This window comes from Pleurodeles waltl, chromosome 5, assembly GCF_031143425.1.
Source record: "Pleurodeles waltl isolate 20211129_DDA chromosome 5, aPleWal1.hap1.20221129, whole genome shotgun sequence".
NCBI lineage: Eukaryota > Metazoa > Chordata > Amphibia > Caudata > Salamandridae > Pleurodeles > Pleurodeles waltl.
Window position 1 is genome coordinate 1197537997 of NC_090444.1, and position 24043 is coordinate 1197562039.

General features: G+C 45.0%; 1 protein-coding gene across 1 annotated transcript in view; it reads left to right on the top strand.

Moving 5' to 3' along the window:
- The window catches only part of AFG1L (AFG1 like ATPase), a 481876-nt gene that overhangs the window by 258281 nt on the left and 199552 nt on the right, over positions 1-24043 (top strand). The window contains exon 7 of the mRNA XM_069235452.1: positions 9671-9729. Coding sequence (XP_069091553.1) covers positions 9671-9729 — 59 coding nt within the window. The remainder of the gene's footprint in view (positions 1-9670; positions 9730-24043) is intronic.

The window sequence follows — 24043 nt, forward strand, 5'->3', positions numbered from 1 at the left end:
GAACAAGGAGGCCATGTCATTAGATTTCCTTATTTTATACCCTTTCTTGCCAGCCACGCCGTGGAGTACTTGGACGCGTGTGATGGAGCATTGTCCTGCATGAAAATCATGTTTTTCTTGAAGGATGCAGACTTCTTCCTGTACCACTGCTTGAAGAAGGTGTCTTCCAGGAACTGGCAGTAGGACTGGGAGTTGAGCTTGACTCCATCCTCAACCCGAAAAGGCCCCACAAGCTCATCTTTGATGATACCAGCCCAAACCAGTACTCCACCTCCACCTTGCTGGCGTCTGAGTCGGACTGGAGCTCTCTGCCCTTTACCAATCCAGCCACGGGCCCATCCATCTGGCCCATCAAGACTCACTCTCATTTCATCAGTCCATAAAACCTTAGAAAAATCAGTCTTGAGATATTTCTTGGCCCAGTCTTGACGTTTCAGCTTGTGTGTCTTGTTCAGTGGTGGTCGTCTTTCAGCCTTTCTTACCTTGGCCATGTCTCTGAGTATTGCACACCTTGTGCTTTTGGGCACTCCAGTGATGTTGCAGCTCTGAAATATGGCCAAACTGGTGGCAAGTGGCATTGTGGCAGCTGCACGCTTGACTTTTCTCAGTTCATGGGCAGTTATTTTGCGCCTTGGTTTTTCCACACGCTTCTTGCGACCCTGTTGACTATTTTGAATGAAACGCTTGATTGTTCGATGATCACGCTTCAGAAGCTTTGCAATTTTAAGAGTGCTGCATCCCTCTGCAAGATATCTCACTATTTTTGACTTTTCTGAGCCTGTCAAGTCCTTCTTTTGACCCATTTTGCCAAAGGAAAGGAAGTTGCCTAATAATTATGCACACCTGATATAGGGTGTTGATGTCATTAGACCACACCCCTTCTCATTACAGAGATGCACATCACCTAATATGCTTAATTGGTAGTAGGCTTTCGAGCCTATACAGCTTGGAGTAAGACAACATGCATAAAGAGGATGATGTGGTCAAAATACTCATTTGCCTAATAATTCTGCACTCCCTGTAGAGTTGGTTTCCATCAGGGTTTTGGTGACGTGCGACTGGTGGTGTGCAGCCTTGTAATATGTCCGTCGGAAACATGCTTCCCGCCGGTCTTAAGTTGCCTACTGCCGTCTGCCCGCAGCATTTCCGCACTGGCGGTAGTTTGGCTGTGTTCTGTTGGGAACATCGCCATGGTCATAATTTAGTCTTCACTGCCAGGCCATCGGTGGTATGACCGCCGCCGCCCACATGGAGGTCCTGGGACCCCCAAGCTCTTAATGAGGGCCCTAGTGTTTTAGTGAATTTAGTTAAGAGTTTCAGCTATTGGCAATTGGTTTGCAACCACTGGAGGATGCGTTTTTAGGGCAATATTTGTGCCAGTACTAATGGTTGGCCTTTGCTTGCTAACCTTCTTTGCCTTTTATACAGGTTGTTAATGTTATTTCAATAAGAGAAAGAACAGAGAAAGAAATAAACAGATTATGAAAGAATTAGAAGAAGCCAAGAATAAAGAATACAAAAGATTGAAAGGATCTGAACCTTTGAAAAGAGAGCTGACTCAACTAAGGATGAGTGAACTCTATTAATTAATTTGTGATGATAATCTGGTGGTTTGATAGCCATAGAGGAGGATTTGGAGAAGCGTTAGAATTTTTTTGAAAATTATCTTAAATAATTTGCAAAGCTAATGATGCTTTAAACTTGAAGTTAATGCAGAATTGCACTAGGCAATCATACTTAAACATATTAGGCCTAAAAGGCTGAGACACTGCCATATTAACGTTAGATTTAGCATTTAACTTGATCTTGAACTTTTAAACAGACTTGTTTTTTACAATGAATGGCTGTTATGCAAAATGTTTTCTTTCGTTTCTGTAGATGTTTCTACTTCTAAAAAAAGCACTGTTAGCTAGTGAATAGGCCAGTTAGGAAAAAGGTTATATATAAAGGTTCAGACCCGGGAATGTAGACTTGAAAGGAGGATAAATCATGGGAACTCAAAAATTTATGACATAGTTGCAGTTTTATAAGTTGATGTCTGAGGAATATTTTGTTCTTCTTTCTTCGCGCAAACACTCTGATCCAAGTGTCCTTTAACAAATGTTGCTTTTGATCTGGTCCTAAGAAAACACAATTCAGAAAATGGGAGAAAAGTTCTGAGATAACCTACATGATTCATCATTAGTATCAGTACATTGTTAAACCCAACATGCATTCATGAGAAACAACCATATTATGTAATAAAAGTATCATGTATGACATTCCAAAATGACATTGCAATTACATAGATACATAAAGAATTAAATATGCATAATCATATTTATCCAGACGTCGTAGACTTCATAGGACATAAGGAAGGTGTTAAAATGAATCTGCACAGAAGGGATAATCCTCGCCTCTGTGTCCTTAATAGAATTGAAACTTTCCTTCACGATAGCTACGAAATTGAATATTCTATGTTGGGACCGGAGGCTCAGATTATGCTAGTTTAAAGTTGGTTGACAGACAGTGCAACCATGCCAGAAATAGCTCTAAAATAAAAGGTCTTAGATGTAGAGTCTGAAGACCAGTCCGCTGCTCTGAGAATGTTCTCTAATCAACCTCTGAGGGAGAAGGCCTTCAAAGCCAAAGCACCCCTAGTGGAATGCGCTCCAAAGGAAGATTTATCAACTCCTGCTTCCTGTAAAAACCCATCTCACCTAATGGGCGATGGTTGTTGCCAAAAGCGGTTTGAAAGGTTTCCTGAGAGAAATAAATAATTGAGTCGTTCCTGCCAAACTCTACTCCTCAGTCATAGCTTCATATACTGCCAGGCAATGGACCACACATAAATTGGGATGATCAGGAAAGGAAGGGTAATGAACCACCCTAGTGTTAGATTTGGTACGTCTAGAAACAGTAAATGACACCCCATCCAGAGTAAACATATCGGCTGTAATATCCAAGGCAGGGCTATCAGACACCCTCTTGCAAGAAATGAGCCATAACGGTGCTAACTTACCTTTTAGTTCCTTTCGGGACAAATACTGATTGTCCTGCCATTATTGAAGCATGTGTAGTACCACATTTACATCGTCAAGCGAGGAATATCTCGGCTCAGGTGGAAGAGACAAACGGATACCCCTTAGGAGTCGACATATTAGAGGGTGTTCGTGAAGAGGGACATGGCCTGCTGAGATTGCCGACCTGCACACGTTAACGCAATATACCAACCCCTTTGCAACCAGTTCAAACACAAAGTTAACAAGCAGCACTATATCTGCCCCCACGGGATCAAGGTCCCTTCGCAAACTCCAGTGTGTCCATCTACGCTAGGCCGAACCATAGCATTTGACTGTAGAATTGGCCCATGCTCTTCTGATAAGGAAGGCAGTTTGTGTTGAAAGGCCTTGGATTTCCCAATGTCCCCTGTAATCCTCTAAGCCATCAGTCGGAGTGTACTGTCCTGAACCAGTTGGTGTAAGTTGCCATGAGGATCCAACAGCAGATGAGGAGTCTGGGGAAGTGTGATTGGAGAATCCATGGAAAGTGCCAGAAGTGCTTGATACCAAGCTTGTGAAATCCAAAGCAGTGTCATCAGGACCACTTCCGCTTTTTGCCGTCTGATTAGTGTCGTGAGTATGGTGATCATGGACAAGGGGGGGAAACACATACCCTCCGGAATCTGACTCCGTCTTTGAGTATGGTGTTGGTTGCCTCTGCTAGAGGGTCTGGGCGCCAGCTGAAGAAGCGTGTAAGTTGATGGTTAAGTCTTGATGCAAAGAGGTCCACTTGGCATGGGCACCACCACTCCATACTCTTCTGGAACACAAGATAATCCAGTTTCCATGTGCTGTAATCCTTAAAGTGTCTGGATTGCTAGTCCACACTCTGGTTGATCTTCCCAGTAGATATTCTGCTGTCACCGACAGATTGTGTCCAAGGCAGTAGCTACTGCAGAATTCTCTGGTCAGATCCTCCAGTACCTTGGATAGTGTATCCTCCAGATGGTTGATATACTGTACTGCGGAGATTATGTCCATCTTCAACTTGATGGAGTTGGACTCTTTGTTGGCTGCCAGACTCCGCACTGCGAAGGATCCTATGAGGAGCTCTAGGCAATTGATGTTGAGATCCTCTTCTTGTTCTGACCACTGTCCTCCTGTGGTAATATCCCCACAGCTTGCACCCCATCCTAGGTGGCACGCATTATACTCTATCACCAAATCCGGGGCTAACCCAAAAAAAAAGCCCTGCTGTTCCATGCATGCATGTGATAGAGCCACCAGCGAAGTTCCATCTGTGCTGAGAGAGAAAGAAAGAGAGAGAGAGAAAAAGATATATATATATATATATATATATATATATATATATATATATATATATATCTATCTATCTTTTGGGCATATGACAATCCCTTCCTGATGTGTTGTGCCTTCAAGTGTTATAGTACAGAGGGCCCAGGAAAATCGCCTGACTAGATGAGGAGAGCAGGCCTACAATCCTGACCAGATGAAGGAGAGAAAATGTTGTGCTTCGCCAATGTTTTCCCCAGCTCCAGACGTATTAGAAACATCTTACTCTGAGGTAATCAAAGCGACTGTTGTATTGTGTTACTTTCAAATCCCAAGAAGGGCTTTCATTGAGCCAGAGTAAAATATGACTTCTGAGTGTTTATAATGAATCCCAGACTTTGCAGGAGAGATTTGGTCAGCTGGTGTTGGATGAGCAGAGCGGATCTGTCCTGATCCATTAGGAGAATGTCATCCAGATACAGTATTAATCTGACTCCAGATACACTATTAATCTGACCTCCCCCCCCCCCCCCCCAGGGTGAAGCCATCGCATGACAGTCATACACCTTGGTGATGCACCAAGGCGAAGAGGATAGGCTGAACGGAAGGCAAATGAGCTTGAAAACCTGTCCACCCCACTTGAATTTGAGAAAATGTCTGTGAGGCGTAAAGACTGGAATAGATAGGTAGGCATCCTTCAAATTGAGCCTCAACAACCAGCCATTGGGCAGCAGAATACACCTGAGAAGGTGGATCCCCCTCCATTTAGAAATGACGGTACACCACCCACCCGTTGAAATCTTTCAGATTTATTGCTGTCATGTAACCCTGGTCCTTCTTCTTTCCCACAAGGAACATATTGTTCCAGAGGCCCCTGGTATGGTGGACAGATTGCGTAAACACTCCTTTTGCTAGGAGTTCCGACACCTCCAGATCTACCATTCACCACTCTTCCTGGGAAAAGACCTGGAGGCAAGGCTGGGAGTTTTGACGAGGGGTACCGTAGAACTCTATATGGAAGCCCTTCAAAGTTTGGAGCACCAACAAGTCCACTGTTATGGATGCCCAGTTTTGTCTGAGCCATTGTAACCTGCCTCCCACCCGGAGTAGTGTAGAAGGTTTATTGCTTACTGGTGGTGCCATCTGGTGTGCCACTGGCTTCTCGAAAGACTCCTTTATTTTTACGTCCTCTGCCACGACCTGTGGAGAGGTAGAACCCTCCACATTTTTTCTGGTCTTGCCATTGGATGGAGCACCTTGTCTGAAGTTTATGGAGGTTCATGCGGTTGGAGGAGTGCCCCCTACCTCTTCCGGCCTCTCCAAAAATGTATTGGTTGAAGACCTTTTTAATCGATTGTGCTTTATTCAGGGATGAAAAGGTGTTCATGAGGAGTGATAGCACCTTGATAAATCGTTCCCCAAAGAGACCCCATTTACCACTGGACCGGCTTCTGTGGTGGCGAGCTCACCCTGCCTAGGTTCAATCTTGATCAAGAAGGAGTGTCTGTGCTCTGTCGATAAGACACAATTGATGTTGCCCAAGAAACACAGGACTTGTTAGGCCTAACCTCACAGGATAGTAGGGTCAATCTATGTCATTCTCTGCCATGTCTAGAATCTTCGTAAGCGGCCCCAAGACATCCAGGACTTTATTCGGGCAGGCTCGCCAGGAACGGTCCAGAACCTTCTTAGGGTCCTTGATAACTTTTGCAATGAACGTAGCCATTTTGGGGTCATGTCACCTTATTGGCCTAAGAGTGCATAGGGCATTTGGCCCTCAGATGCCCCTGTACTTCCTGGTCCATGGGTTTCCTAATGTTGCTGGCCACATACCATGCCACCTTGCAGCCGAGACCCAGTCTGCCGATCGGGGATGGTAGATATCTTCCAGTTTAAGCATACCTGGTACACCTGCAGAGTCCTGATCACCTTTTTTATCCAGCCTGGGTTTCTTGGCATCACCTTACGGTCACCACAGTCTGCTCTGGCCTGGTTTGTTGCCAGAGTCCCCGTAAGGGGTGTCTGAACCTTCCCCGGCATAATCATCTGTTCCCAGGTGGGAGCAGAAATCGTATTCGGGATATCATCAGGTTGGGAATTACCTTGTGCCTCCTGGGCGTCAAGGGGCCTTTTTCAAGAGGGCCTGGCTGAGCCTTTCAGAGGCATCAGAGGAGGTAATTGACTCTCTTGCATTGGCGTCCCGTCTGGCCTTTTCTTTGCTATTAGGGGCAAACCCAATGTATTTAAGAGGCTGAGGCCTTGGGCATTCCCTAGACGGGGGTAGTATACTGCACCAGACAGCGAGATCATTCATTTTTTGACTCCAGGGTTGCAAGGCTACAGGGACTGCCCTTCCAAGGGACGCGTCAATGGCATCTGTTAAGTCCTCATGAACGGGGAGGAGCTTTGTTCCTCCTCCGTGAAATCCCATTAATAATCATCCGTTCCAGCAATAGTAAGTAGGTGGGCTTTAAGAGGTTCAGGCAGGGATGAATTCAGTGAGAGAAAAAAAAACAGTTAGAAGCTTGCCTTAGACAATGTTTATTAAATCTGGTCCTTTTTCAGTGAGAAGAGAACACTTATAAATTTTTCCTAGCCAATGCTTGAGGCTTATGAATATCAGCCCTCTAGATACATTGGGCTTGGCAGGGAAGAAAAAATATGCTCCAATTTATAACCACTTGCTGGAGCACTCAATAAAACAATTGGGGAGCAGTGTGCTGACTTGCTTGCTCGTTAACAAAAACCCTTCAAGAGCGGAAGGGGCTGATGACGAGCCGCGAGGAGCACATGAATTCCTGGAATGGAGGGAATTGGTACATGCTCCTCAGTGAGGTGATGTGCGCCTTCCACGCCCCCTGTTGGTAGCAGGAGATCACCACGCACAGCTGTAAGCAAGCCAGGGGAGGAGTGCGACTCCTTCAAGTTATGGAGCTGCGCGACCTCCTCTGTGAAGGAAGCGGCTAGGGTGCCAGGCAGTGTGTATAATTTAGCTGGTCTCTTGATGGGCCCTGCAGCTTGATGCACCGTAGAGAATCGCGAGAGCCTTCCGGCCCACGCCCCCCTATTGGAAAGGCGTGCGCACTGTGGGAAAGATAAGAACCAGCAAAGCCTATGCGATCCCTAAGGAGGAATTAGCAGTGTATTGTGTACCAAACATCAAATAGCAGCACAAAACAAGTCATTCAACATTAAACCCATCAGTCCAATATCAGACAATCAGGAAAGGTGCTGGGCACCAAAGATAGTGGAAGTGCTGTTCCTGGTTGTCAGATAAATGGGACTGCCTCTTTGTTTGTTGTGTTCTGTTTGTTGCAAAGACTCTTTGGAGGTGTAGACTTTGAATTACATTATTACTGTTAAGGCTGCTGAGCGAAAATAAATATTTGTCCCATTCTCTTCATGTTTCCTATCTTCACCATATAAAAGGTAATGGTCTTTATGCTTTCAAAATCTAGTTGAAATCGTTTTTGGTGGGTTCATCGCTACATTGTCTTTTATTTTTGTCCATTGGATTTTAAATCATCTTCTGTACTCACTCTGTTGAAGTTGGATTCTGTCCAACTTTATTTGTATCAGCACTGTTGTGGTCCTAAGTTCATGTCAGCCGTCTTCATCTACAGTCTTTGGGGGTATAAAATGTCTTCTAGCTTTTTCCTTCAGGTTTTGTGACCCTTCTCTGCAGACACCTGTCAAATTAATGTGCTGTTATATTGGTCTAAATGACAAAGTAATTACCAGCATGTGACACCTTTACCTGTAGCAACACAAAAAGGCAAGTCCAGGCCTAAGCAGTCGTTCTTACTTCTACCACTTCACAACTGGTTCCTTAACCATCTCTTGTTCGCAGAAGGTTCGATAACCATAGCAAGTGTACAGTTGTATTTAATAATAACATCAGTTCAACCATATGGTAAAAGAGAATTAGAACTTATTTATTGTACCTTTGTATCCTTAATCAATATAGGGTATAAAGACCTATTGACTTCTACAGCGCTTTTTTTTATGTTATAGTTGGATAGAAATTGAATTGCTAAAAATTGTAGCTAAATGTGTTTTTGATCGTCTACTATTCAAAAATTCATAAAATATTTAGTAAAGCATTTCAATGAAATGTACACTAGAGGTCCAGTTTGAAAACATGACACTATGTTGCTAATTTTTTTTTTATTTGTAGGTGAAAATTGAGTTTCTTGAATGAAAACGGTGGGGGGGGGAGTTAGTGGGGGCATGACTAGAACCTCAAGTTTGTTAATGTTTGTACTGAAGTTATATTAGCTCATTGTTTTCTTGGTTTATGTTGAGGAAAAAGCTAAGATAGTCCAATTTCTTGTTCCCACGTTATAACATTAAATACACAAAAAGAAAAAGGGCCAAGGAGTATTTAAATACCCAAGAGTATTAATCCTACTCGAATAACAAAACACACAGAGTACTTGGAGTCTTTTATACTAAATGGTCAGTGGTGCCCACCTGAAGGGTAATTGTCTGACTCTATTTCCCAAACATAGTGGTTTTCCCAATTACTTGAGAGGAAGAGTAACTATATGTCCTGACGAATGCCTCCACACCTACTAAAGGGTGCCCACCTGAAGGGTAATTGGCTGACTCTATTGCTCAAATGCAGTGGTTTTACCCCCAACACCCCCATTACTTGATTTGCAGAATGATTAGACTGTAGGTCCTGACAAATGCCTCCACACCCACTTTGGGTTGAAGATTTTCCCCTTTCATTTTTTAATCCTATCCCTTGCAGACATAAGCAAATTTAGTTCCAACAAGAGACAGTTTTAATTCACATTCCCTCTCTGTTGGACTCTGCCATCACCCACCCCGCTGCCCTCGTAGGGACCATCCTTCAGTAGAGCTGGAGGGGAAGTTGTACCCCACACCACAGCTATTGATTGTGGTTTGAGGAGGAAAGCTATGATAAAGCATCCAAGCTAAAGTTGAGTGATGGTTTTTGTCCTAAACAAACTACTGCATTAGAGACAGATAATTACTCTTGAGATAGGCACCACTCGGCCACCGTGTGTAATAGACTTCGAGTAGTCTGTATTTTGTTTATTGTTATAACATTCAGTAACATTCAGTAACACAAAACAGTAACATTTAAAGTGAATAACTGTATTCCATATGCAGTGTGTTGAGTTGTAATATGTGTCTCATATATACTGTATGTGCTATTCTTGAAGATGTAAATCTTATTATATTTATTGTTGCCTGTTAAACAATTCCTGGCACTTGAGCTGGTCAGATCATTTGAAACTGAAGCCAGTTTTCTGTTACCTCTTTTCAGCTTTTCACAACAGGAGTCAGTGTTTTCTCAGAATGGCATCTTGTGAGCAGTATTTTCAAGGTGAAATAGGGAGGTTAATAGATTTTTTCTCTTTCAGACCTTTATAAAAATGGACTGCAGAGGGCTAACTTTGTGCCGTTCATTGCTGTGTTGAAGGTAAGAAAAGTCAATTATTGATTAAATGTATTTAGTTTTCTAGGGCATCTTGTTAATCAAGGGTTTGAACAAGGTTGTTTTGATTATGGCTTGTTGGAGAGTGCTTTTGTATAATTAGCTTTGCAGAAGACTGGATCCTAACGTATCAAGAAAAATATGAAGTATGCAGATTACGGATAATAATGCTGTTTAAGAAAGATTCATGGGTGTCTCAGTATGCCTACCTAATACGTTTGCTAGCTGTATGTAATGTTATTTATTTGTGTGCAGGTTTAACACACTTAATAATTCCTTTTAATAAGTTGCTTACCGTATAAAAAATTACTCCGTATCTTTATGTAACTTAAAAATTTTTTATGTTCAAAACATGTCTGTCATTTGCAATTTTAGTGTTTAAGCACGAGATCATAAACAAATTTGTCCACAGCGCGACCCAACAATTGATTATTAATATTACATTTGTTTCTGGATGTGTGGTGTGCATTTTTTGTTAGTGCTATTGACCATAGTGCAGTTATGCGGTCATGCTGTGCCACATGAGTAACAGGCAGGGTTACTTATTGTTCCAGCAATATTAATTTTGGCCCTATGAGATTAAGCCTGTGGAGGCTTAGAAGTAGGGCAGAGTGTGCCTACACCACCACATTGCACCTACCCTCTTTTTAACCTACATTATGACCCACACTCTATGTTGCCACAACTGTCTACAGCGTTACGCCATCTCCATGGATCCTGTACTGACTCACTACTTCATCACCAACTCACACTTACACCTCCTAATTGTCAGCATACGAACCACATAGACACTGCACTTCTCACCAGCATCTACATCTCCACCTAACCTACAACAAGCACAGCCATCTACACCTTCCCTCTACAGCATCATCACCAGCACACTCCTCTACCCTAAACTACAATGTGCACCCTGAATCCTATGCCACCACTTTCACTTTACACTACTTATTTACTCTACATTTCTAGCGTCCCTTATTGCAGCAGAAATGTGCTCCTTTGTTGGACACTGTTGCTTCCTCCCATTCACTACCCCATGTCAGTTTTGAGTAATAAAAGGCATAGGGGGTTCACCGTGAACCAAATTGTGTCCTGGTGCAAATTGCCTGTCTACTCTTACAAAGTGTCCAAAATGGAAGGTTTTGCATCAGGATTCACAGACTGGACATTTATTCCGCTATTTAGTGGTTGGGTCTGGAAATGTGTATATCTCTTTTCTTCTTATTTTTTGTTGTATTTGTGGGTGTTGTTGACCACCATTCGGTGGTAACCCTGTGTGATGTCAAACAGAGCCTGGGTCTGGAAGCATGACAAAGGAGTTCTGAAGAATGTTTGGAAAGACTGGAAAAAAGCCTGTGGTTCAGCACAAAAAAAGACCAAAGAAGACTGGAGGCCACAGGAAGAATGGAAGAACAGAGAAGGGAAGCCTTCTCGACTCCGATGGGAGACCCTGCCAGTGAATTGCACAAGGCTGGAGAATTAAGAAGAGATTGGCATCAGAGAGTTAAGAAGACTAGCCCCTTTAAGTTCTGCCCCAAGTGTCACCACAGGTTTGCTCAGAGTTATCCACATGAGGTCTGTCATCTGTGCCTGCTGAAAGACCAGAAGGACGAAGATTGTGAAGCTGTGCTGAATTTGTCCTGAAGACACTCAATGTACAACTCTGACAAGAGCTAGCACACCATGCCATGGCTAGCACCCACAAGAGTCCTTGAAAGACCTTGCCCTATCCAGTGAAGACTAGAAGAACATCTAGGAGGCCTAACCAGTGCAAGGAGGTGAGACAGATGCCAAAGACACCACAACTGACACCAAAACGATGACAGTATAAAGGAGGCAGCGAAAGACGTGGATAGAAAATAACAGAAGATTAAATAGCTGCTGAAAGGCTCAGACATTAAGTCCTTGGTCTTGAAGTTCTCGGAAGCAGCCTCAGAGTTGAAACAACTGAAAGCTGGCACAAACAAAAGAAGCCACATTTGTCCTGACCAAAGATCACTGATTAGGGTAAGCCTTGGACAAAATCCTCAATGCAAGCAGATGCTCAGAAGGAAATGAAGGAAAAGAGCAAAGACATGAAGACAAGGAAGATGCCTCCCTCACTTGATGCCTAACAAAGCGAGCTCAAGGTTGAGCAGAAGAAATGAAGACTTGAGGCCGAAATGGTGGCCCTTCTCCAGAGAAAGGAGGAGTTTGACAACCCCCTAAAGGAGGTTTACCTCCCAACAAGGCCTTCGGGATAATCTAAGGCAGAGGACGAGCATGCAGACATCAAGGTCCCCTCAACACCGGAGCCACATTGGAAAGAACAGGAGGAGTTCTTTGTGTGTAAAGGTGAGGAGGCAGCAGAGTTCAAGGAACACAACCAGTTTGAAGACACACAGCATAACCTCGACATTGGATCCCCCGAAGAGGTCTTTGATAACTACCCATCGAGGCCTTCACCCCTGGGCGACGTATCCTTGTACAACAGCTTCATCAAAAAGGCAGCAGGCATGTATAGTATCCAATTGGAGAAAGAGAAGGAAAAACTCTTGCTTCCTACTGGAAACTCTGGTGCCCTTCCAGAAAGCAAATCGTTATCTGCCCATGCTCCCCAGCATCCTTTATTAAGGGATGGAGGCTTTCAGAGAGCAAGCCACAACAAGGGCAACAACCCCTTGTGTGGAGAAGAAGTACAAACGTTCCACACAGGATGCCCCAGTTCATCCTGGGAGCATTACTGTGGATTCCATCATTGTGGCAACCGCAAGAAAGAGGAACAGCACCCCCACATCAACAGGGCCACCATCTGGGAAGGAGAGTAAGAGGCTGGATCTGGGGGGGCAGGAAGATTGAGAGAGAGGCGGCCACACAATGGAGGATAATCAACTTTAATGCACTCCACCACCGCTGTGGCCACCAGCAGTGGGATGAGATCGAAGGGCTGATGCATCACCTTCCAGAAGAGTTCCGTGAGCTACCAAAGGCTGTAGTCTGGAAGGGAAAAAAAGTTGCTAACTCCTGCTCAATGCAGCAAAAAATAGCCAGCAGACAGATGTACACAGGCATTACACTCAGAAAACATGCCTGGCTGAGGGTCTCAGGCTTCAAACCGGAGGTACAGGCATCAGTGATCACTATGCCTTTCACTGGCAATTCCCTTTTCGGACCGGAAGTGGACGTAGCACTACAGCAAATAAGAACAATGAAACTGGAAAGGCGATGGGAGAACTGTAGTTCAAAGAGTCCTTTAGAAGAGGAGGAGCTGCTGCCAGAAGACCAAAAGATGAGGGCTTTCCAGCCAACCAACAACACCAGCAACAACAGCAAATCTTCTCTCATCAGGTGGCACAGAAGCTGGCACAGCAACAATGGCAACACCCAGCAAGGCTGCCCTTTTGAGGAAGAGGCCAGTCCCCAAGAGGAGAGGGATCAACAAAGCAAGTGACTCACTTGCTCCACAGCTCACCCCCGGACATCAAAGACGGCATAATAGGAGGGTTCCTGCAGGAGTGGAGGTCCATCGCCTCAAACAATTGGATGTTAAACATAATAAGACATGGGTACTAAAAGAACTCACTAGGCCAACTCTGCATGTTCTTCCAAGAGCAAGACTGTTAAAGGAACAGGAACTCACACAATTGCGAAAGGAAGTCAAAAAACTTATCCAAAAACGGGCCACAGCGAGCTTTTCTCTCAAGGAGACAGGCAGTGGCATTTACTAACTTTACATTGTGTACCAAACAAAAACTTGAGACTGAGGCCTATCCTAGAGCTCAGATATGTAAACAAGTTCATACAGACTCATCACTTCAAAATGACAATGCTTTAAGGGGTAATCCCACTCCTGAGGAAGAGAAAAAACATGGTCACCTTAAAGTATGCCTACCTCCACATACCAATCAACCAGAGACTCAAGAAGTACCTCAGATTTGTTGTGGCCAGGGTACATAACCGATACAAAGTACTACCATTTGGCATCAAATCCACACCACCGGTGTTTACAAAATATCTAGCAGCAGTAGCAGCACACTTGAGAAGACAAGGTATCCATGTCTACCCATACCTAGACAATTGGCTGGTAAAGGCAAAGTCAAAGCAAATATGCCACCGGATAATGCAAGAAGTATTTGTCATGCTACAGCATCTTGGATTCACCATAAACCACAAGAAATCATCACCATACTTGGAACAGGTGAAAGCATTCCTGGGAGCAGTCCTGGATTCAAGAATGGCATGGGCATACAGTCCCCAGGAGACAGACAATTGCAAAGCAAACTTGCATGTACTAGAAGGGATAGTCTCTGACAGTGAGGACTGTCATGAAATTGATGGTCATGATGGTATCATGCATTCCCCTAACACTGCGTTCAAGGCTGCATGGTCACCAGCCACAAAATGAAGGAGAATCTAGTGGTTGTCACAGCAAGGGTGCAAAAAAATAGATGGTGTAACCTGACAAATGTGAGGATAGGGAGACCTTTCAGACCACCAGCCCCCACAATGACTATCACAAAGGACGCATCCCAATAGGGCTGGAGAAAACACATGGACAACCTGAAGGTCAGAGGACTCAAGTCCTACGGACACCATGAAACACATAAACTATCTGGGACTACAGGCAGTTTTCCTAGGTTTCCTAGATTGAACGCTTTCCAAGCACACATAAAGGGATGGACAGTACTAATCCAGACAGACCACACAAAAGCATTGTTCTACCACAAACAGGGAGGAACGATGTCCTTTCCACTGTTAAGACTAGCGTAGGAGAGATGGAAATGGGCGATCCAAAGGAAAATAACCCTGGTAACAATTCACCTCCTGGGGAAGTATAACACAGAGGCTGACAGATTGAGCAGGCAATAAAACTACTTCCTCAAATGGAAGATAAAGCTGGAGGTACTAGGCAGCATATTCAGACATTGGGGCAAACTAAGCATAGACTTAGCCTCATGTCCAGAAAATGCAAAATGCCAGGACTTCACGTCCAGGTTCCCTAACCACCAATCGAGTAAATGCTCTGTCGATAGACTGGTCAGGGAGATTTGCATATGCCTTTCCGTCTGTTTCCCTGATCCCACATGTGTTGGACAAAGCCAGACAAGGGAGAACATCACACATACTCATAGCCCTGCAGTGTGATAGACATACATGGTATTCAGACCTACTGGAGATGTCCAGATGACAGATGATTCCAATCAGAGCAAGGACCTGTTAACTATGCAAAACAGATGAGTGTGCCAGCCAGAACCCGACATACTCAACCTAGTAGTGTGGCTACTGACAATGGAGGCTAGAAATCCAAGCACTAGGAAGCGCTACATGGAGAAGTGGAGCAGGTACATTTACTGGTGCAGTGACAACAAGAAGATGAAATCAAGGATGGCGCAAGGTACAGTGCTAACATACCTTGCCCACCTACTGGACAGTGATCTGACCTATGCATCACTAAAGATCCACCTGACTGCAATATTAACCACTACCAGAGGTACAACAGATAATAGCCTCTTCACACTCCTAGTAGTGAAAATGTTCCTTGAAAGATCAAAAAGAGTAGCACCACCAAGGGTGGCAGCAGCACCACGGTGGAACCTGAACCTGGGGATCACACAACTGATGACAGAACCATTTGAACCAATGCACAAGATGGAGTTGAAGATTGTGACCTTAAAGACAGCGTTCCTGATAGCAATTACACCCCTACAAGCACTAACGATACAGGTACAATACCTTCAAAGTCAAAAGGACAAGGATGTCCTGCAAACACACCCACAATTCCTGCCAAAGGTGGTATCACAATTCAATGTCCAACTACCGGTCTTTTTCTAGGAGCCAAAGTCACAGGCTCAGAAGGTGCTATATACATTGGATGTGCTAAGAGCACTGTTTTTCGTAAATGCCACCAACTCTTTGTCTACTTTGCCAGGGCAAGCAAGGGAACACCGGGTACGATCGCATGATGGATAGTGGAGACTATACAGACCTGCTACTTAAGGGTGGGAAAGGCTGTAGCCACATGTCCTAAGGCATACTTAACCAGGAAAAATGGACAAACCCTAGCGTTCTTAGCAAATGCACCCATTGGAGGCATCTGTATTGCCTCGACCTATTCATCCCTGCACACCTTCACTAAACCCTACTTTGTGGACATCCAGATAAAGAAGGAAGCACAGGTTGGGCAGAGAGTACTAAACACCTGTTTGCCAACCCCTCCAAATTTCAGCCCAGCCTACCCAAGGAACGAAATAACACTACGTAATCAGATCCCCACCATGTGAATCCAGAAAAGGACTCATGCTGCAAAGAGAAATGGTTACTTACTAGTATGAGTAGTTTTGCAGCCTGAAGAGTTTTCCGGATTCACATACGACTGACCTGCCTCCACGGAAATGAAGATAGAATCAAACCAGTGCAATGAGTAACACTTCAAGGCAAGATAAATTCCAAATAAGTCAAAGATACAGAATAGAAAAACAGAGGAAAAACAAAATTTGAAGATGGCAACCACCCACATTAACTTCTTGGGGTGCCATCTGATGTCACATTGGAAATGGGCTTATCCCCAAATGGTGATCGACATTGGCCACAAAAAAAAAAAAAAAATAGAAAAGGAGGACATACTTTTTTTCCAGACCAGACCACTAGATGGTGGAATAGATAGATGCCTAACATGTGAATCCAGAAAACACTTCAGGCTGCAAAACTACTCCTACTGATAAGCAACCATTTTGATTTTTATGACATTTCAGATTTTTAAAGCGTTTGTGGCTGCAGAGTTCCTTAGCAAGAGAACTCCAGAGCTGGGGACAGCCGAGTGACATAGCTGGAATATTGGAAGGATATTTTGCTGGATGCCAGCATGGAGCATAGTGGGCAGACACAATGGAAGTGGCTATCCTTTTTAATTTAAGACTAATGCAGGATATATTTTTGATGTCTGTCAGTTCATTCCTTTTAGTTCTTATTCATCTCTGCTAGGAAACATGTCAGATGCGGTGTGCCCAGAACACTGAAAAAACGTTTATCCCTGCCCATAACTGGTAAAGATACTGGAAAAAATATTTTATCCCTATCATAGTTGGTAAAGCCATTGTCTTCCTCTAAGAGATTTGGATCTTTATCTGAACCTATATATACGAAATATAAATATTTGATGTGTGCTCCTGAGTTCCATTAATTATAACTTCTGGCAGTAACATTTTTGTTTGGAGCTTGAGGTCTAGTCACAGGTTGAGGTGTCTGGAACTGTAAGCACGGGTGGAGCTTTAATTCTTGTCACAGTTCGAATCACAGGTTGAGGCGTGGCACTTGTAGAAGCACAAAGAATCAGGTCTCCCTCAAACCGTTTGTTTGCTATTGTTGTGTGGACTGAAGGCCTTTTTCTCCTTGTTGCCCTCTTGCTGAGGAGGCGGGACCATTTACCTCCCTGCAAGTTTCTCCAAACTGAAGATGCTTGCAGCAGTGTTGTAGTTAGTGTTGTATGACGAAAGTAGAAAACCACAAGAGCAGCCATGTAGACATCTCTGCATACACGTGATGCTACATAAATAGGTTTAATTCTTTCACATTTTTGACCACAGGAAAAAGTTAGTGAAAACACACAAAGACCAACCAGTGCAGTGAGGGTGCTCAGTGTATTTGGTGATCACACAGGTGCAAAGTAAGCGAAGATAAGAATAACAATCACGTATGTGTTGGAAAAATATTGTTGGAAATGGCCCTTTTTGCTGGGTTATCCCCAAACATTTTGCTTCTGACCTCCTGTTTTTGATTCTGTGTTGAATTTCCTTATTGTTGGCTTTAGAACTCTGGGCACCTTACCACTACTGACCAGTGCTAAAATGCAAGTGCTTTCTGTCTAAATTGTATTGGTGATCGGTTTATCCATGATTGGCATATTTGGTTTTCCAGTAAGTCCTTACTGTAGTGCACCAGGTGTGCCGAGGGCCTGTCCATGAATTGCTACTGGTGGGCCTGCAGCACTGATTGTGCCACCCACGAGTGGCCCTGCAAACATGTCCCAGACCTGCCATTGCAGTGTCTGTGTGTGCAGTTTTAAACAGCCATTTCGACCTACAAAGTTAGAATCATTCTGGACTGAAGCCATTCTGCCAGGAAGAAGGATGCTGTAGGAGGGACTGCCACTCTGCCTGTTGCTTTGCTGTGCTGGAGTGCTGCTTGCTGCTTCTGTCCTAGTAGTGAAAGGACTGGACTTTGACTTCTACATCCTGCTTCCAAGGCTTCTCCAAGGGTTTGGATTGAAATTGCCTCCTGTTAAGAATCTTAGGAACATCAAAGACTTCATCTGCCAACACCTGAGTTCTGTTGCTGAGAGTCCTGACTTGCCAAGTGCGGCAAAATTCAGCTCCTGGGCCCTTGTGAGTGAGTTTCTGGTGTAACCAAGAAGAAACAAGCACAATGACTCCAGAGCGACTTCGGAACAGGCCCTGTCGTCCGACCGTGCTGCTGCCTGCACTGGGCTTTGGTCCCACAGTGGAACAACCATGACTGACGCCGCCTCCGCGACTCCAAAGTTCCGCCACAGTGTGAGTCCTGAGTGCCTTGTCACTGACATCCGTGACACCCAACTCCGCTGCAACACCTGTGGCTCTGTGGTGTGATCACGACACCGCAAAGTCGACGCCTCGCGTCTTGACCTGCCGGATTCATCAGCCCCCCCTTGTCGTAACAAACCAGTGCCTTGCCACCGACGCTGCATCACCTCCCCTGCAAACGTAAGAAAACTACGCCTCATCTCCCCTGCCTAGCAGTAAGGAACCAACATCTCACCTCCCTGGTAGCAGTAAGAAACGAACGCTGCATCAGCTCCAGCAACGCCTCACCTCCCCGACTCCATGCAACGTCTTTGTTTCCCTGTTTTCTGAAGTACTGTACCTGGGGTCCGTTCAACTCCGTGACCGGCCCGCACAACCTTGCGACTGGCATTGGACCGTTGGGAACGACTCTGTCAAGTCGTCGTGATAGCCCCAGTTGGAGGTATTGTGTTTCTAAGCGCTATACTAAGATTTATTCTTTGAAAATGTGTATCTTTGCTTGTGTCTGTCAGATTCTTTTCATTTTCTCTAGTTTTACTCAGATAAATAGTGGCTATTTTTCTAAACGTGTTTGTGTGTGTGTAATGAGGGTCTCTTCTTGGACAGGGTACCAACCACGGCCACCTAGAGACCTCATTTCTAACAAATGTTCAGAAACATGTGCACGTTAACAGTCTGTAGAGGGTATAATCTTTTGTAAGAACTGTATAGAATTCAGTTTGGTAATAAGAAAGAAGATGTGTTCCTTTGACAAATGTCATAATTTTGCTGAAGCTGGATCTTTCCTTGAGTTTGCCAAGCAACAAGTCTTTAGCTATTGGTTGATTATTAGTGGTATCATTAGCTTTGTTTATTTATAATAGGTTTGATGTAGAATGTGATACACAGTGCATCCTCTATTGTGTCTTCAAGCAGTGTCTGTGAGCCTGATAGAAAAGGCAGTAGTAAAACCTGCATGACCAAAGTTTGAGGAGATGCCTTTGTTGATAATAGCCTGACAAAATCAGTTTATATGTCTAAAGTTGTTGCTCTTTAGCTGAGGAGCAAAAGGATGCTTTTTGAACTGGGAAAAACGAGGGTCCTTGTACACAAAGGAGGTCTAGCTATTACTGAGGACCGTATAAACTTACATGAATTTAGATGGTCACATTTTAACACCACAACTTGTGCATAAGGGGTGGAGGACATCACAATCTGTCCAAATGAGGGAGCAGTATCGCTTAAGGAAGTTTCTAAATGGAAGCTTGCAAAAGCCAGTGGCTTCATTTCTGATGAAGGTGGTGCTCTGCACCCAACATCTTTCTACTCCAGAAGTGATGTGCGGAGCGGTATATGCAAACTAATGTCAGTTCCTTTAGTTCCATGTCACTAGACGCAGCTCCAGAGCTTCCCCTCATCTTTGAAGAGACTTTGTTTATGATAACCAGTATGCAAGAGAGATGTCATCCCCAAAAACTACAGGATTTTAACCTATTTAGGACTGCAATGACAGATCCCCATCAGGTATGTCTTTGGTGTCTTGTTTCGGAACACAAATCCAAGATATGCAGTGAGTACTCCCAGGTTGAACCCTAAGGTCATATGGGAGCATGATACATAGCTTGGTCGCCAAGCACCGGAAGACTTTCACACCATGAACAGACTTGTTCCAGCTCCTGAAGTCGTTCCTGTAGAATGGCATTTTGCGGTCAGGTAGGTCATTTTGGGTAGGTCTAAAAAGAAACAAAAGAAGCTGAAGCAGAACTATGTCTCTTTCCACCACTCTCAAACTCCAGAGAAGTCTTGAGGGCCTAAATGTGCCTTTCTGTCTTACTTCCAATCCTGATCTCCTTCGAAGCCTATTCAGAGGCCCGTCACTGTTGCAACCTGAATTTCTGGGCCCACTGGTAATTTGCAGCAGATAAAATTCCCTGAAACGTGCTGAACATTTATGGAACTCTACTGGCCTGCTCTGATGTGCCTTCTGACCCAAGGAAGTGCAAGGTCCTCCACCTGGGACTTCACTGGTGGGTCCTCCCTCAGCATCAGTTGAACCCTCCGAACATGCTTTAGGTTCTGCACTAGCTTCAGTTCTCACTTTGGTCCCGACACCATGATCTGCCTATGACCTTCGGGTCTTCATGCATAAATCCTGATGCCCAAACCATGGAATCCAGATAAAGGCGCACAACCGATAATGCTTTTGGACTCTGCCCGGATCCCTCTGGGCGCCAGTCTTACAGTAACCCTTTGGACTTTGTCACATTGCCTCTACTTTGTGGCCAGATACAGGCTTTTCCTAAACTTTTTTGACATGGATTCATGTAAAACCAATATGATGACGACAAATTGGTGTCTCAATGCATTCATAACAATTTGTATGAAGACTTATAATATGCCAGTGGTCTGGACACTTTGAGAGACACTGGATTGGTCTCTCCTCCTGGCCAAGTCACTGAGGAAAGTGCCTACTTCGCTGTTGTGATGCGGGTGTGCAAAGGTGCTTGACTGCCTACTGCTAACCATGGAGGTGAAAACAAATGTTTCAACTAAGGTCCTGCATCTCCCTGCTCCAGGCAACCCAGCCTATCTAACCCAGCATCCGAAGGCCGTTATAGGCGTCCACGAGTAGCATCAACCAAAACACGTTCCCCACTACTTAGCCAGACTGTGAGTCTAAGTACATTGAGACCTTCGGCAAGTTCATGCTTTCATAAGCCAGCCTTACTCTGCACTTGGTCAATGCAAGCTACCTGTTTGCCCACTATTCCCATGCTCTTTGGGACTCAGTAGCCCAGGTATTACCCACTCTTCCTGAAGATATCCGATGTTTTCTCACACATATCAAAGATATGGAATTGACACTACTGACTGCCTAATTAGGGAAATAGGCACCAGTGTTGCATTCGGAAAGCATGCCTGAATACAGCCTACGGGTTTCTCTGGAGATGTCCAGTCCTTCCTAATGGACAGGTCTGTTGATGGCTCTTGCTTATTTGCTGAGAAGGCAAACTCTGCCCTTGAGAGATTCAGGAATATCAGGGCTACAGCACCTTGCTTGGGTCTGTTTGCTCTGATGAAACAGTTTCACCAGCAGTTTCGTCCCCTCTGTGATTATAGCAGGGGATAGCAATACCATCAACATCAGCTGATGCAACCCCCACATCTTCCACCACTCATAGAACAGTGAGAGGGGCACTTTGCCTCCTTGGTCCTGTAAGAATTTCTGGTTTGACCATCCACCTGGTAGGTATTGCTTTGGTATTTATTTATGAGGTGAGAAATCTGTAGTTTGAAGTATTCATCAGAACAAAGTACTTACCTTCGGTAATGCTCTTTCTGGTGGATACTCTATCTAACCACAGTTTCCTTACTAACTCTCCGGCCTCCCCGTTCTGTGAACTGGACTTTTTATGTCGAGCCTACCAGACCGAGTTCTTGTGGGCATTCTGAAAGCTTCTCCTGGGAATACATTCCGCCAGTTGCTGACCATTGGCTTTGTGGTTTGTAACTTACATTTGCATGCTTTCTATTTGTTGGCTTTTATTTGTTTTAGGCTGTCTAGCTTTAACATGTCTATCTGGTGGAGCATTGCTTGTTTACTGTACCCTTCCTAGTGCTTGTTATCTGTAAACAGGCCTTTAAATCTTGTTATTATCTTGTCATACTTGCTGTGCATTCAAAGACTGAGGTCAAATGTCAGGCTCTGTCTTCCGGAGGAGCTTTATGTTTCCTTTTCTTTCTCTGACTTCAAAGTAAGAGAATTTATGTGACAGTCTTGCTATGAAAGGAAAGTTCTTTTTAGCACTTCACAAAAATGAACTTAATTGATATTTTATAATATATTAGATTTGGGAAAGTACAAATTGAGTTGTAATTCTGAAGTGTGGTGGAAACAAATATTTGAATATGTTCAAAACACATCATTACAGTAGGTGATGACATTTCCATACATTATCATTTGTGCACGGTAAAAATATATATCTATGCAAATGTTATGACCGTTTCAATTGAAAAGGTGTTAAGAGTGTTGGCAGTGCGCTATCACACCATGTATACTCCACGCTCCTCTCTACACCACTGCACTTTACATCACTCTATGCCCCTCCACTCTACGCCATGCCACTCCATTCTATAACACTCCACTCTACATGTCATTCCATTTAACGACCCTCCATGTCGCTCCACTTTGTGCCACTGTACTCTACGCTCCTCCACTCTGCGCCCCCCCCACCTCACCGCAGTCTAGCCCATTGCACTGTAGTATCCCAGTTCAGGCTACCCCGCTCTACTCCAGTCTACCCCAATCCACTCCATTGTACCCCAGTCCACTCAACTCCACTTCAGTCTACCCCACACTACCCAACTCTACTTCATGCAATCTACCCCAACCCACTCCACTCCAGTCTACCCACTCACTCAGTCTACGCACTTCACTCAATCTACCCCGCTCCACTCGGTCTACCCCACTCCAATCTATCCCACCCCAATCTACCACACTCCACCCCAAACTACCCCCACTCCAATGTACCTCATACCAATTTACTCCACTCTATTCTACTGCACTCCACTCCAGTCTATCACAAACTACCCCACTCACTACAATATACCACAGTCCACCACAATCTACCCCACTCTACCTCCATTCCACTCCAGTCTTCCCCACTACACTCAAATTTACCTCAGTCTAGCCACTCATTCCAATGTACCACACTCCAATTCACCCAATCCAAACCACTCCACTGTACCCCATACACCTGACTCGCCTCCAGTCTACCCAAACCCACCCGCTCTACCTCAATCTATCCCACTTCAGTCTGCCCCACTCCACCCCACCCTCCACCCCACCCTGCCCCACTCCACCCCACTCTGCCCCACTCCACCCCAATCTACCTCTCTCCACTCTACCCCATCTACCCAACTCCAATCCACTCAGTCTACCACAATCTACCCCGCTCAAATCTACACCACTCCAGTCTGAGCAAGTGCACTCCACTGAACCCCCTATCTAACACACTCCACTCCATTGCACACCAATTCTCTCCAATCTATTCTAACCCACCAAACCCAACTCTTCCCCAATCTAACACACTCCAATCGACCCCCACCCCAATCTACCCCACTCCACCACAATCTATTTCACCTACCTGCCCCAATCTACCCAAATCTAGTCACATCTCCTTCACTGAGCGACCTCTGACCTGATTTCGGTCTAGAGCTCGCTCCCCCACGTCCGCAGCACCACCTTGCTGTGTCCGTGTCCCTGACCCCCGCCCACGCTGCTGCTAGCGTGTTCGAGGCCCTCCTCCACCCGCAGGCATCCACCTGCGCCTCATCCCTGGTGTCTAGTGGGCTTCTGGTAAGCGTCGCTAGACTTGTGTGCATTGTGCCATGTTCACCGTATTTGTGACTGTATTCTGTGCCTTGCTTTATTGTGCCTTTTTGCTCCATTTGTGCTTTTTTGACTGTTTTGTGACTCCTTTTTGCCCCTTGTGCGCTCCCCTTAGCCGCGTTTCCCAGCCGCTGCCTCCCTGCGGCCCCGCCCCCCTCGCGCCCCCATTTGCTGCTCCCTCCCACCTCCCAGCTGCTCCTCCCTCCCCTTCCTTTCTTAATGGCTGGCGCTGCGCGTCCGCGCAGCGGGCGCGCACAGCCCGTCTGCGCCTGGACCGCACCCAGCACCACTCCCCCTGGTCCGCAAGACCCCCGCACCACCAGACGCCGCTACTCAGCCAACCAGCTCATCGCCCTCAAACCTGGCTGCTCCACAACATGCTACCAGGCCTCAC